Here is a 14610-nt window from a genome sequence, read left to right on the forward strand (position 1 = left end):
TCATGGGCTTGATATTGATTTCAATGTTGCTGATGGCATATGTGGAATGGGAGCATGCTTTTGACATTTGTCACAATTTTTGACGTATGCTGCCGCATCCTTCTTCATTGTTGGCCAATAATATCCCTGTGAATGGGCTCGATGTGCCAGAGATCGTCCTCCTGAATGATTCCCGCATATTCCTTCGTGTAACTCAGCTAACACATACTGGGCCTCTGAATGCCCTAGGCAACGAAGGTAAGGTCCTGTGAAGGACCGCTTGTACAGGTGTCCCCCAATCAGGGTGAAACAGGCAGCTTGCACCCGGACTTTGTGTGCTTGTTTGAGATCTCCGGGTAAAGTTCCAGTCCGGATATATTCTGTGATGCCATTCATCCATTCTTGGCCGTCCACTTGGGATGCCTCAATGGTATTGCAGGTGGAACTTTCTGCGACAGAGGGGTTGGGTTGCACATGTATGGGCAATAGAATGGCTTCTTTGATAGGGAGGGAGGCAGCTATGCCGGCCAAGGCGTCAGCGCGCCTATTGTCAGCTCGCTTGATTTTTTCGATTGTCCATTCGGTGAATTGCTGCAAGGTGTTTCTTACTTTAGCTAAGTAACGCGCCATGCGTGCGTCCTTAGCCTCATATTCCTCCTGGACATGCTTTACCACGAGTTGTGAGTCGCTGTAGATCCGGAGTTTGGAGACGGATAGAGCAAGGGCGAGGTCCAATCTGGACAAGATGGCCTCATATTCTGCTTCATTGTTAGAGGCAGGGAATCCCAACCGGATGGCTTGCTCCAAATGTTCCCCAGTTGGGGACTGTAGTAGGAGCCCAACTCCAGAGCCTGATGAGCGTGAGGCTCCGTCAACTCGTAGAGTCCACCATACTTGTTTGTTTGATTCGTGGTGTTGGCTGGGTCTTCGGGAATATTCTAGCACGAAGTCAGCCATTACTTGGCCTTTCATGGACAATCTGGGTTGGAATTCGATTCCAAATTCGCTTAATTCGATGGCCCATTGTAGCATTCTCCCGGTTAAATCTGGCTTGTGCAGAATGTTGCGAAGGGGCTGGTCGGTTAGTACGATCACTGGATGAGCTTGGAAATAAGGGCGGAACTTCTGGGCAGCGCTTCGAAGGGCTAAGGCTGTTAGCTCCATTTTTTAATATCGGGTTTCTACGTCTGCCAATGCCCTGCTCACGTAGTAGATAGGTTTCTGCTCCTTGGGTGAGGGGCAGCAGAGTAGAACGGCACTGATTGCCCACTCTGATACCGCCAGATACATATACAATTTCTCTTTTAGAATGGGGCTGTTCAAGATGGGTGGTTGCGTAAGACAATGTTTTATCTTTTCGAAAGCGTTTTGGCAACTGTCCGTCCATCCGTGCGCTCCAGCTTTTCGTATTGCCAGGAAGAAGGGTCGTAATTCATCAGTGAAGCGGGCTATGAAACGCCCTAACGCAACGAGCTTGCCTGTGAGGCGTTGTAACTCCTTCTTATTCTTGGGAGGGGGTGTTCCCATGACTGCCTTGACTTGATCCGGGCTGACTTCTATGCCCCTTTGGCTGACCATAAATCCCAGAAATTTGCCAGCACTTACGCCAAAGGCGCATTTAGAAGGATTTGACTTCATGCCATACTTTCGTAAGAGGTGAAAAACTTCTTGTAAGTGAAGGACATGTTCCTCTCGGGTTTTGCTTTTAACCACTATATCATCAATATATACCTCTACCGTGTGTCCCATCAGGGGTTTAAAGATTTTTGTCATCAATCTTTGGTAAGTGGCGCCAGCATTTTTGAGTCTGAATGGCATGATTTGTAGCAATAGAGGTCGTGTGGCGTTATGAATGCTGTCTTTTCTTCGTCATCCGGGGACATGGGGATCTGGTGATATCCGGAGAAGGCATCCAAGAAAGAGAGCATTCCTTGCCCAGAAGTGGAATCCACAATTTGATCTATTCGCGGCAAGGGAAAACTGTCTTTTGGACATGCGCTGTTGAGATTGGTGTAGTCTACACAAACTCGCCATTTTCCTTCTTTTTTGGATAAGATACTTCTCTGACGAATCCGGCATTTAGTAGTTTGTCAATCTCTTTCCGGATAACTTCTTGTCTATCCGGGTGGAAACGTCTAATCTTCTGCTGGACGGGTCTGGCAGCTGCAAAGACGTTAAGCTTGTGAGATGCAACAGATGGATGAATTCCCCTCATATCAGAATGTGCCCATGCGAAGATGTCATGGTTTCGCCTGAAGATATTTTGTATGCTCTGAGTTTCTTCGGTCGTCATGAGGGAACTGATGTTCGTGAGGTGAGTGCTTTCCTCCGAAATTTGGATTGTTTGTAAGGGATCTGCTGCAGGGGGATCTTTGTCCGCCGGACCCAATAATTGCTATTGGTCATGTGCAATGCTGGGTTCAGGGGGAGATGCATCCTCCTGATTGGCCCCCGCTTCACGTGCTATCTGATAGCATTGACGGGCGGCTAATTGGCTGCCATATAGGTCGATTTGGCCCTCGTTGGTGAGAAAGCTCACCATTTGATGATATGTAGAGGGGATGGCTTTCATGTAATGAAGCCATGTGCGCCCCAAGATGATATTGAAGGGTGATAACTCTTGTACCATCGAGAATTGTACGTTGAGAGTGACTGGGCCAGCTTGGACCGGCAGTACAATGTCTCCCAAAGACGTAGTTGATGAGCCGTTGAATCCGGACAGTATTCGTCTGGGGTTTTCAAGGCCTGTGAGACTGTGTCCCATGTGGCTAACGACCGATGCTTGTATAAGATCGGCCGAGCTGTCTGGGTCAACCAAGATACGTCGCACATCGAAGTCTCCTATCTCTAGGGACAAGATGAGGGCGTCTCGATATGGTTGCAGTGTCCGGGTGGGATCTACTGGTGGGAAAATGATTGTCCCATCTATGGGGCAAGGGCTCCCTCCAGTTAGCCCAGGCCGGATGGAATTGATGCGCTCGCGTATTGATGCGGCCCGCAACAATTTTTGTCTCTTTCGCTTAGAGTCGTACTCCTCGTCGGATGGACCTCCGTTAATATAGTTTATAACGGCCTTGGGGACAGATGGGGCCCTAGGGGCTCCGGGGTTGTGATGTTGGGATGCGCCCCTTCCTCCATTATCTGATCGGAGGTATTGCTTCAAATGCCCTGCTTTTATGAGCCTCTCGACCAGAAACTGGAAAGCTCGGCATGTCTCTGTTGTATGGCCATGATCCTTGTGGAAGGCACATCTCCTACTACGATCCCTTGTAGATGGGTCTGTTCCAATGGGTCTAGGCCATCTGAAGTCGGACAAGCCCTGGATCATTGGGAGAAGTTTCTCATATGATATGGAAAGAGGTGTGAGAGGCGGCATTTTCGGGCGACTTGGCCCTTCCTGCTTTCTGTCAGACGGCTTTGGCCGATCCGGAGGTTTATTATTTCCCTCCGTATTATTTCTAGATGGCCGTCCGGCAACCAAAACTTGCTGGGTGGCTGCACGTACGTCATCTTCGAGCATTGAATATTTGTTGGCGCGCCTGAATAAGTCATCCATTGTTGTAAGAGGTTTTTTAACCAGTGATTCGAAAAATGGAGTGCCTGGACAGATGCTTCGCTTGAAGATCTGTAGGACAGCATTCATACTGCAAGCCTCTACTTGAAGCACGGCCTGGCCAAATCGCTTCACGAATTCCCTCAAGGATTCGTTATCTTGCATTTTTATGTTCTGCAGGGTGCTGATATTTTGCTTGTGTCGTGCGGAGCACAAGTATTGTCCCACGAAAGCTTCGGACAGGTCCCTGAAATTGCCAACAGAGTTGGGAGGTAGGCGATGAAACCATAGAGGGTCTGTCCTTGTAAGCTGGCGGGAAATACTTTGCATAGCAGTGCATCGTTGCCAATATCGAGCGTCATAAGCTGTCAATAATGCATGATGTGATCGAAGGGATCGTTGGTTCCATCGTATGTGGAAAACTTTGGTACGAGGAATCCTCTTGGGGGCTCGTAATTAATGATATGAGAGCAGAAAGGCGTGGAGAGCATGTCATCCAGCCTTTTGCTGATGGAGCCAATGGGTGGCTCGTTTGGGATGTTTCTCCCAGTTGGTTGTTTCGCTGGGTGCGAATGAACGTTCCGCATCACGGGGGTGACTACGGGGTCACGATGCGGGTGAACGTTTTGCACCATAGGGGTGGCCATGGGGTCAGGGCGTGGTGCCCAGGTTGTGGCCATTGGTGGCCTTGATCTTTCAGGCTCTTGTGGGCCTAACCTTGCGCGCATCGAATTTGACAACTGGGATTTTTTATCACGTTGTCTTTTCGCTGAAAAGTGAGTAGAGTCTGAGCTTTCCTCACGGGGAATTCGAGGCATAGGCGTGCGTGGCTCATGAGGCCTCACGTTGTATGCTCCTGGAATAGCTCCCGTTGTCCCAGGATATATTGATTCCGGTTCTTGTTGAGGCCTTGAGTTTGCTACTTGGCCTCTTGAACGCTGACGTCGAGGAGGCCTTGATGTTGAAGTCTGGATGCGTAATACAGCGTTTTCTTCTCTCAGTCTTTCTGTCTCCTGGAGGAGAGCTTTTAGTTGTCGTTCGCTTGCCAACTGCCTTCTTTCAATGGTTTGACGCCATTCAAAATCATCCTCCTCTCTCCTACCAGATGAACGGCTTTGGGAAGATGTAGCCATCTTTTTTAGTGACTGAATCAAAGTAAAATTTTCCCACAGACGGCGCCAATGTTGATACCTTGCACTCCTGGGATTCCACGTAGCTGCCAAATGGATGGAGACGCGATCTCAACACACAAAGGTTCTTGATTCAGTCGTTATATCTGCAAAAAGGCATCCGAACAGGGTGTCCGGACGCACCCTCCGATGGTATTGTTAGCCATGGTTAGAGAGGGAGATATAAATCAGTTGGCCTTTTACTAGGTATCTGGAGATTACCTTCCTCTTCGTGTGAAGGTATATATATAGTGTCAGGAGTACTGTTCCTCTCATTAATGGTGAGGAGATATTTTATGTTTTGTCATGATGACATTCGGAGGCAGCATGGTCATCGCCACCCTACTGGCGGCTGTCAGAAACCGTGGTAGGTGATGCTGCTGTCAAAGATCGTGGGAAGTGATCATGTAGAATGATCGTGGGAAGTGACTTGTTGTCACCTCAACCCGTCCTTTCACTCTGCAGGTGATGGGACGTGGGTCATGGCTGGTTGTCGTGATAGCGTGTAAGACTTGCTATACTTTAGTCAATGATCCGGACCATTGTATCCGGACGGCATATGTTTGATCATCCGGATGCATTGTGTAAATCGTCCGGATGATATGCTTATAAGTGCCGTTTGATCTTCCTTGAGGCAGTCCGGATATAAAAAGTGCGCCATGTGCGCTTTACAGGAAGGTCCGGACGAGCGTGACCCGGGTGACAATGCGTGCCATGTGTCACTGTAGGATGCGTGCCACGTGTTCTCGGAGGGAGGGGTCCCTACAACATCAACAATTTCCATTGCTGTTTTGAAACTCTTTAGCCCCAACATCACCACCATGAATGACCAACCTATTGCATTCTATTAAACCAAGAATACTTTACAAGACTATAAAATTCTCATTTGGTGCCTTGGCAGCCATCACCCATTTATGCACACTATTAGAACGGTGTGGAACTGTTACGCCCATGACATCTCTAGAATGATTGAGACGTTGTAAAATTTTATCCATTATTCCCAGAACTTTCACCCAACTCTAGAGGAAGGTAGAGATCAGTGGACTCCTTTGGAAGAATGAACAACTTGACTTCATGTTTACAAAGTTCTACTCTGCTGTAAGTGCTCAAATCATGGATTATTTAAGAAAAACACGACACATTGAGGAAAAAAACTGTAGATTTATCGAAATCCCACCCTTTTAAGTATTGAAAGCAGATGTTCAAGGGGAATTAATACGAAGATGTTTGAAGAAGATGAAATTTGGGGAAGCGGCTTAAATAAAATTCTAAAAACAAAAAACTAAGAATATTATTAAATTCAGCATCACTTAATCTAATGCTAGAGCCAGTTCAATACTAGAAGTTTCACTCCCAATACACCGTTTCACAAAATAGTAGCATTTAATTTGCTCCAGGTCATTCTTGTAGAAAATCTCCTCCAATTAGTGTTTGCTAGAAAGGCTTTCAGCCTCAATAAAGGCCCATTATACTTTGTGACATACTGGCAAATGGAAAAAGGAGACAATAGCAGCACAGTTGGATGGTTTCCAAATGGAAATTCACAGAAGGAAGTCCATACTCCATAGCAAGCAACAATACCAGGTTTATAATTCAAAAATCTTGATTATAATTGAAGGCCCCTCCACACAAGAACCACAATTTATTTTAATTCTGTTGTACGTCAAATGCTCTAAATTTAAACCAGGACACAACCTTCCATGACTGTAACGGCTTTTCCTCGCAACAGCACCCTCTGGTTTTGTTCATCTAAATGAATATCCACTCTTCCACTTCTAGGAGATGCCTGAACAAAGTAAACATTATAGTATAATCAATATGATGAAGACCATAATGACGATGATGATAACAATGATGATGATCGGGGGAAGATTACCGCATATGCAAGTAAATCGCATTTCCCCAACTTTTGGCTCCAATAAGGTGCTAAGCTACAATGTGCACTCCCACAAACAGGATCCTGAGAGATAAAAGATATTGAGCACAAAGGAATATATGGAGGTATGCAGAAATTGTAATGAAAAGGAATGGGCCGATGCTGGGGGGAATTTTCTCCAGCTGAAAAACACTCTCATGTGTTCTAATTTAGCATGTCCAATCTGGTCTGCATACTTTGAAGAAGCATATATATAAATTTTCAAAACAAGCTAGATGTTCGATGTGAGAAGTTGTTTGATGCTGCAAAGAAAAACATTATAATGGTTTGAGACCAAGTGACAACTTATTACCTCCTTGATCCCCAATTTGGGACAGAAGAAGCGACTGAAGAAGTCAAATTCAGATTCTGGAGGAGCAAGCCCTGTTATAATTAACCCCCTCCCTGGAAGTTTTTGTATATCATCAAACTGTGGTTCTATATCCACAACGGTCTTCCCAGATGGTAGCACGACCTGAACCAACACAACACAACTAGCTGTGAAGAAGTTGTCTTTCTCTACCATATGAATTATATGGACAAAAAAGTGAAGAAGCAAAGGGCTAAAGGATTCGAGAAAATACAAAGAGGTCATCTCCCTCAGTCTTCTTTATATCAATCACTGAAGCACCATTCAAGGCTTTGGATATTGATGCAACCTCAGCAGAGTTATATTCGACCATTGGGACAATCGGGAAATCTAATTCGACAGAGAAGTGTTCTTGTGCTTCTCCATTCTCATACTTCAAGGCATCTGATTTGTTGCCTTGCATGACTTTTCTGGCAGTTAAAACTCCAGACAGTGTGATGAACTCTATCATATTTCCCTTCATCAAGCTGGAAGTGAAGAGAAAGTGTGCTGCTGCTAAGGTAGCATGGCCACAGAGATTCACCTGCAAACAAGCGTAGCATAGACTTAACACAAGGAAGACATAGCTAGCTGTCAATTGAAACACAGACACAAGCACTAATTGGTAAAATATGTATTAGATTTATAACGACCTACTCCCAACCATTAGATATGTCTTCCTTGGGCCAAAAGGGTTCTCAAGATTTTGAAACGCGTCTAATCTACATGATTAAGAGGAACCCATAAATATTCAAGTACTTTTCTCCTTCCCCTATCTAATGTGATATGTTAAACAAACTCTCATTTGTAATGATCTATTCCTATTTGTGTAGATATTGTCTGTTTTGCACTAAAGAGGCTCTCATTTATATATATAGTGACAGGAACTTTTTTCGGCTATCCAAGATATCATAAGATTAGTATAGTTTAGATATCAAAACCTGCAAACCCAGTCAATGAAGGTTGTAAACAAACACCACAATAAGGGATTAAGCTTAATTATTATTTTTCTCTTCAGTTTGGGAAATGGGGAAGAAGATTGAAATACAGCACAAGAATGTTCTTTTCCTTCATATCTATATTCAAATTTGGTATTTGTGGTTCTCAGAATTTCTCAATCGGGGCATACTTTTTCTTGAAACTAGTACAACCCAATTGAAGCAAGCATTGGATTAAGTCATCCAATAATTCCTGAAATTAAACTTCAAAGTCATAAACAAAAGCAAGAAACGGATTGGGTAGCTGAGAAAATGGGACGAAAAAATAAAATAAAAATCAAACTTATCTTATCAGTGCTTTTTCTTTCAGAGGACTAATTCCCACCTTTTCTCAACAACCAAACATAGCATATGATAAAAATTGTAGAAATGAACTCACCTCGGTAGTGGGAGTGAACCATCTGAGCCGAAACCTAGGAGTTAAAATTGTAGTGGACGAGTCAAGAGCCTCTGGCTCAGTGATCCGATTCAAGTAACAAGTTTCAGAGATATTGAACTCCATAGCCAGGGCCTGCAACCAATCCTCATCTCTCTCTTCCTCCAACAAGCAAACTGCAGCTGGGTTTCCCTTGAACGCTGAATCAGTGAATGCATCTACCTGTCTCACAATTCTCAACCATAGTCAAATATATAGGATGTACCCACATCTACATATAGAAAAAGAGGGAGATGCGACACTTACCACTGTGAATTTGACTGGTTTTTTCGCCATGAAAGAAAGTTCAGCTGGAATGGTGTTTTCTGTTATCTCTGTATGGTAAGGTGGGGATGAGAAACTCAACTCTTAAAAGGCGGCTTCTCTTCCGACGACTCTTTTGAGCTGTTTTGCGGTTGGTGGATTATGGAAATAAAAAATTATTAATTACAAGTTTTTTTTAGATTCCCTTTTTCACAACAGAGAAAGATAAGATCCAACTGTTTTAGAAAAGGGTTTTTAAGAATAATATATTATTATATTTGATATTTAAATGTATTTAATATATTTAATAAATAAAATTAAATAATTATATTATATGATTAAATCATATTAACTCATTTAATAATACTTAAAATTAAATTCAAAGTAATAAATAAAAGAAATAATAAATTTGTTTAGAAAAAAAAAATTAAGGATATATTTGTTAACTATTTTTGAAATTCTATTTTTTAAAATAAAAATTTAGGAAGACACGTTTGATAATTTAAAACTATTTTCTATTTTTACTTTCAAAAATAGAAAATATTATACTTTCAGATAACATTTTTCAGTTGTTTTATATTATTTTTACCTATTTTTAAAAAAATTATTTTAAAAATTAATTATTCAATCAAGTAAAATGATTAAAAATAGGTTAAAAATACTTAAATTTTTAAATGAACTTTTATTCTATAAAACATTAAATAATAATTTTAAAAAATTACTTTAAAAAAATCATTTTTAAAACTATTTTCTAAAACAGTTATTAAACAAATCTTAAGTATATTTATTTTTTAATTTTGATGTATGTATCTTACATTTTAATTTTCAATGTTCAAAATTTAATATTTTGTCCTTAATTGTTAAAAAAATCCATGATCAATTTATTAAGTAAATAAATAAGGTTAAAATACAAAAAAAAAAAAATTGATTAAATTTGAAGCCCACACGCTTTACAGTTGCATACGAAAATCTATAAAATAAAAATAAATAAATAAATAAGTGAAACTCCACAGCCCTGGCCTGCAATCATTCCTGATCTCTCTTCCTCTAACAAGCAGACTGCAGCTGGGTTTCCCTTGAACGCTGTCTCTGTGAATGCATTTAGCACACTGAATTTGACTGGTTTTTTCGCCATTGAAGTGGGGTTGTGGTTGAGTTCACTGGTTATGGTTTCTCTTTGTCTCAGCCTCTGAGAAAGGTGGAGATGAGACCATCAAAATATAAGCTGGTTTTGGTCGGTGAAATAAAAGTAGTAACTGATACTTCTTGTACAATACTACCATCAATGACATGACAATTATACTTTTCATACCATAATTAGAATCTTCGCGTGCCAAGGTTAGGTTCAAACATTTTCCTTTAAAGCCTTTGTGTTATTCACCTCTTTCTATTTAAGTATTATCTGCATATGTGATTTTTGTGGGGACTCCCCTCCACGTGTCACTCCCCTCAGTACTGCCCGGATAGCTGCCACATCATCCGAAGCCTTCTATCCGGACCACACAGGCATGCAGCAAATGACACTAGACTCCCTAAGTGGGCAACGTCTTCCAACCAGCCTTCAAGCCCCCTTGCTACGTGTAATCATTTCCATCTCACATGGAGGTGACTGATGAGATATTCCCCAGTCCTTACATTCATGTCAATGGATTATCACACACCGTCTCATACCTCCAGCAAGTTGAAGTGACAGACAACTGCATCATGACACAACTTTCGACGGCACCTGCTAGCCGCCTAAAACTGTAATGATTGTCCTATCACCTGCAAGACAGCCATCATTATGGAGAAAGTCAAAGTGTCTATTCGGCACTACAATAGCTTTCTCCTAAGCACTAGAAAAAGTCCTCCTGAAGCATAATCCAGGTACGCGCGTTTAAGCTGATCTATTCATTCTCTCCTTGAAAGGGTCTGATCTACCTAACTTAAGCTTCGGAGGGGTGTGCCTGGACCACCTATTCAGACATCCTTTGTGCAAAGAAGAAGCTTGCCCAGTTCCCTGTCACTAGGCATAAGCTCTGAGACGCACAACGTAAGGAGTATCTGACCTCAGTTGACCTCGCATAACAATTTCCATTGCTATTTTGAAACTCTTTAGCCCCAACATCACCACCGTGAATGACCAACCTGTTGCATTCTATTAAACCAAGAATACTTTACAAGACTATAAAATTCTCATTTGGTGCCTTGGCAGCCATCACCCATTTATGCACACTATTAGAACGGTGTGGAACTGTTACGCCCATGACATCTCTAGAATGATTGAGACGTAGTAAAATTTTATCCATTATTCCCAGAACTTTCACCCAACTCTAGAGGAAGGTAGAGATCAGTGGACTCCTTTGGAAGAATGAACAACTTGACTTCATGTTTACAAAGTTCTACTCTGCTGTAAGTGCTCAAATCATGGATTATTTAAGAAAAACACGACACATTGAGGAAAAAAAATGTAGATTTATCGAAATCCCACCCTTTTAAGTATTGAAAGCAGATGTTCAAGGGGAATTAATACGAAGATGTTTGAAGAAGATGAAATTTGGGGAAGCCTGAATTTTACAGGCTTAAATAAAATTCTAAAAACAAAAAACTAAGAATATTATTAAATTCAGCATCACTTAATCTAATGCTAGAGCCAGTTCAATACTAGAAGTTTCACTCCCAATACACCGTTTCACAAAATAGTAGCATTTAATTTGCTCCAGGTCATTCTTGTAGAAAATCTCCTCCAATTAGTGTTTGCTAGAAAGGCTTTCAGCCTCAATAAAGGCCCATTATACTTTGTGACATACTGGCAAATGGAAAAAGGAGACAATAGCAGCACAGTTGGATGGTTTCCAAATCCAAATTCACAGAAGGAAGTCCATACTCCACAGCAAGCAACAATACCAGGTTTATAATTCAAAATTCTTGATTATAATTGAAGGCTCCTCCACACAAGAACCACAATTTATTTTAATTCTGTTGTACGTCAAAAGATGAAACTTGCTCTAAACTTAAACCAGGACACAACCTTCCATGACTGTAACGGCTTTTCCTCGCAACAGCACCCTCTGGTTTTGTTCATCTAAATGAATATCCACTATTCCACTTCTAGGAGATGCCTGAACAAAGTAAACATTACAGCATAAAAAATACGATGAGGACCATAATGACGATGATGATAACAATGATGATGATCGGGGGAGATTACCGGATATGCAAGTAAATCACATTTCCCCAACTTTTGGCTCCAATAGGGTGCTAAGCTACAATGTGCACTCCCACAAACAGGATCCTGAGAGATAAAAGATATTGAGCACAAAGGAATATATGGAGGCATGCAGAAATTGTAATGAAAAAGGAATGGGCCGATGCTGGGGGGAATTTTCTCCAGCTGAAAAACACTCTCATGTGTTCTAATTTAGCATGTCCAATCTGGTCTGCATACTTTGAAGAAGCATATATATAAATTTTCAAAACAAGCTAGATGTTTGATGTGAGAAGTTGTTTGATGCTGCAAAGAAAAACATTATAATGGTTTGCGACCAAGTGACAACTTATTACCTCCTTGATCCCCAATTTGGGACAGAAAAAGCGACTGAAGAAGTCAAATTCAGATTCTGGAGGAGCAAGCCCTGTTATAATTAACCCCCTCCCTGGAAGTTTTTGTATATCATCAAACTGTGGTTCTATATCCACAACAGTCTTCCCAGATGGTAGCACGACCTGAACCAACACAACACAACTAGCTGTGAAGAAGTTGTCTTTCTTTACCATATGAATTATATGGACAAAAAAGTGAAGAAGCAGAAGCAAAGGGCTAAAGGATTCGAGAAAATACAAAGAGGTCATCTTTCTCAGTCTTCTTTATATCAATCACTGAAGCACCATTCAAGGCTTTGGATATTGATGCAACCTCAGCAGAGTTATATTCGACCATTGGGACAATCGGGAAATCTAATTCGACAGAGAAGTGTTCTTGTGCTTCTCCATTCTCATACTTCAAGGCATCTGAGTTGTTGCCTTGCATGACTTTTCTGGCAGTTAAAACTCCAGACAGTGTGATGAACTCTATCATATTTCCCTTCATCAAGCTGGAAGTGAAGAGAAGGTGTGCTGCTGCTAAGGTAGCATGGCCACAGAGTTTCACCTGCAAACAAGCATAGACTTAGCACAAGAGAGACATACCTAGCCGTCAGTTCATTGAAAGAAACACAAACACAAGCACGAATTGGTCAAATATGTATTAAATTTATAATCACCCACTGCCAACCATATAGGTATGTCCTCTTTGGGCCCAAAAGGTTCTCACGGTTTTAAAACACATCTAATTTACATGATTAAGAGGAGTTATATATATAGTGTCAAGAACTTTTTCCCCTTTTCCTACCTAATGTGATATCCCCTGTGGGGTTAAACAAACCCTCACACCAGGATTGGAATTGAATTTAATACCATTATCCACTCCTAATTGTGTAGAAATTGTCTAAGAGACTCTCACGACTTTAAAATGTGTTTACATGGTTAAGAAAAGTTCATACATATATAACGACAGGAACTTTTTCAACAATTGGAGATATCATAAGATTAGTATAGTTTACTCATCAAAAACTGCAAACCCAGTCAATGAAGGTTGTAAACAATCACCACAATAAGGGATTAGGCTTGATTATTATTTTTTTCTTTGGTTTGGGAAATAGGGAAGAAGGTTGAAATACAGCACAAGAATGTTCTTTTCAAGAATCTGTTACTCCTTAAAGACATCCACTTTTCTGGGGAACAAAATGGAAGTCCTTTCTTGCATATCTATATTCAAATTTGGTAATTGTGATTCTCAGAATTTCTCATTTGGGGCATAATTTTTCTTGAAACTAGTACAACCCAATTGAAGCAAGCATTGGATTAAGTCATCCAATAATCCCTGAAATTGAACTTTAAGTAATAAACAAAGGCAAACAATAGATTTGGTAGCTGAGAAAATAGTGCAAAGATGAAAAATAAACTTATGTTATCAGTTGTAACGACCCGCACTAAATCATGTAGATATTATCCGCTTTGGACCCAAAGGGGTCCTCACGGCTTTAAAACACGTCTACTTGGTTAAGAGGAACCTATACATATATAGCGCCAGAAACTTTCTCCCCTATCCGATGTGGGACATCACAAACACCCCTCATGCAAACACAACATCCTCGTTGTGTCCCATGAGATTGCGGGGTCAATCAGACAAAGCCAAACAAACCCCCACACCGGGGTCGGGGATCAGCTCTGATACCATTTATAACGACCCACACCCAATCATGTAGATATTATCCGCTTTGGACCCAAAAGGGTACTCACGGCTTTAAAACGCGTCTACTTAGTTAAGAAGAACCTCTAGTCAGGAACTTTCTTCCCTATCCGACGTGGGACATCGTGGTTTTTTTTTTTTTTTCCTCAGAGAACTGATTTCCACCTTTTCTGGACAACCAAACATAACATATGATAAAAATGGTAGAAATGAACTCACCTCAGCAACAGGAGTGAACCATCTGAGCCGAAACCTAGGAGTTAAAATTGTAGTGGACGAGTCAAGAGCCTCTGGCTTAGTGATCCGAGTCAAGTAACCAGTTTGAGAGACATTGAACTCCATAGCCAGGGCCTGCAACCAATCCTCATCTCTCTCTTCCTCCAACAAGCAAACTGCAGCAGGGTTTCCCTTGAACGCTGAATCAGTGAATGCATCAACCTGTCCCACAATTCTCAACCATATTCAAATATATAGGATGTACCCACATTTACATATAGAAAAAGAGGGAGATACAACACTTACCACACTGTATTTGACTGGTTTTTTCGCCATGAAAGAGGGATAAAGGTCCGCTGGAATGGCGTTTTCTGTTATCTCTGTTTGGAGCTGAAGATGAGAAACTCCAAGTCCTCAAGGCGGCTTCTCTCCCCAACAACTCTTCGAGCTAGGCTTTTGTGGTTGGTGGATTATGGAAGAAAA

At 41.5% G+C, this 14610-nt stretch overlaps 3 protein-coding genes across 3 annotated transcripts; all 3 read right to left on the minus strand.

Moving 5' to 3' along the window:
• On the minus strand, window positions 1-375 carry LOC109122875 (uncharacterized). The gene has a single exon (XM_019220957.1). The coding sequence runs from the start codon at window positions 373-375 to the stop codon at window positions 1-3; it is 375 nt and encodes a 124-aa protein (XP_019076502.1).
• Window positions 376-6241: 5866 nt separating this feature from the next.
• On the minus strand, window positions 6242-8856 carry LOC100266556 (uncharacterized). The gene is made up of 6 exons (XM_002276941.5): window positions 8646-8856; window positions 8343-8561; window positions 7201-7509; window positions 6930-7091; window positions 6578-6661; window positions 6242-6487 (listed from the first exon to the last, which is right to left on the minus strand). Exons 1-6 carry the CDS (start codon window positions 8673-8675, stop codon window positions 6380-6382), a joined length of 912 nt encoding a protein of 303 aa, XP_002276977.1. The 5' UTR covers window positions 8676-8856; the 3' UTR covers window positions 6242-6379.
• Window positions 8857-11470: 2614 nt separating this feature from the next.
• Window positions 11471-14590, minus strand: LOC104879780 (uncharacterized). Its single transcript, XM_059737839.1, has 6 exons — window positions 14434-14590; window positions 14131-14349; window positions 12463-12771; window positions 12186-12347; window positions 11833-11916; window positions 11471-11743 (listed from the first exon to the last, which is right to left on the minus strand). Exons 1-6 carry the CDS (start codon window positions 14461-14463, stop codon window positions 11636-11638), a joined length of 912 nt encoding a protein of 303 aa, XP_059593822.1. The 5' UTR covers window positions 14464-14590; the 3' UTR covers window positions 11471-11635.
• Between the last annotated feature and the right edge of the window lie 20 nt (window positions 14591-14610).

The sequence above is a fragment of the Vitis vinifera genome, chromosome 7 (genome assembly GCF_030704535.1).
Source record: "Vitis vinifera cultivar Pinot Noir 40024 chromosome 7, ASM3070453v1".
In the NCBI taxonomy this organism is placed as follows: Eukaryota; Viridiplantae; Streptophyta; class Magnoliopsida; order Vitales; family Vitaceae; genus Vitis; species Vitis vinifera.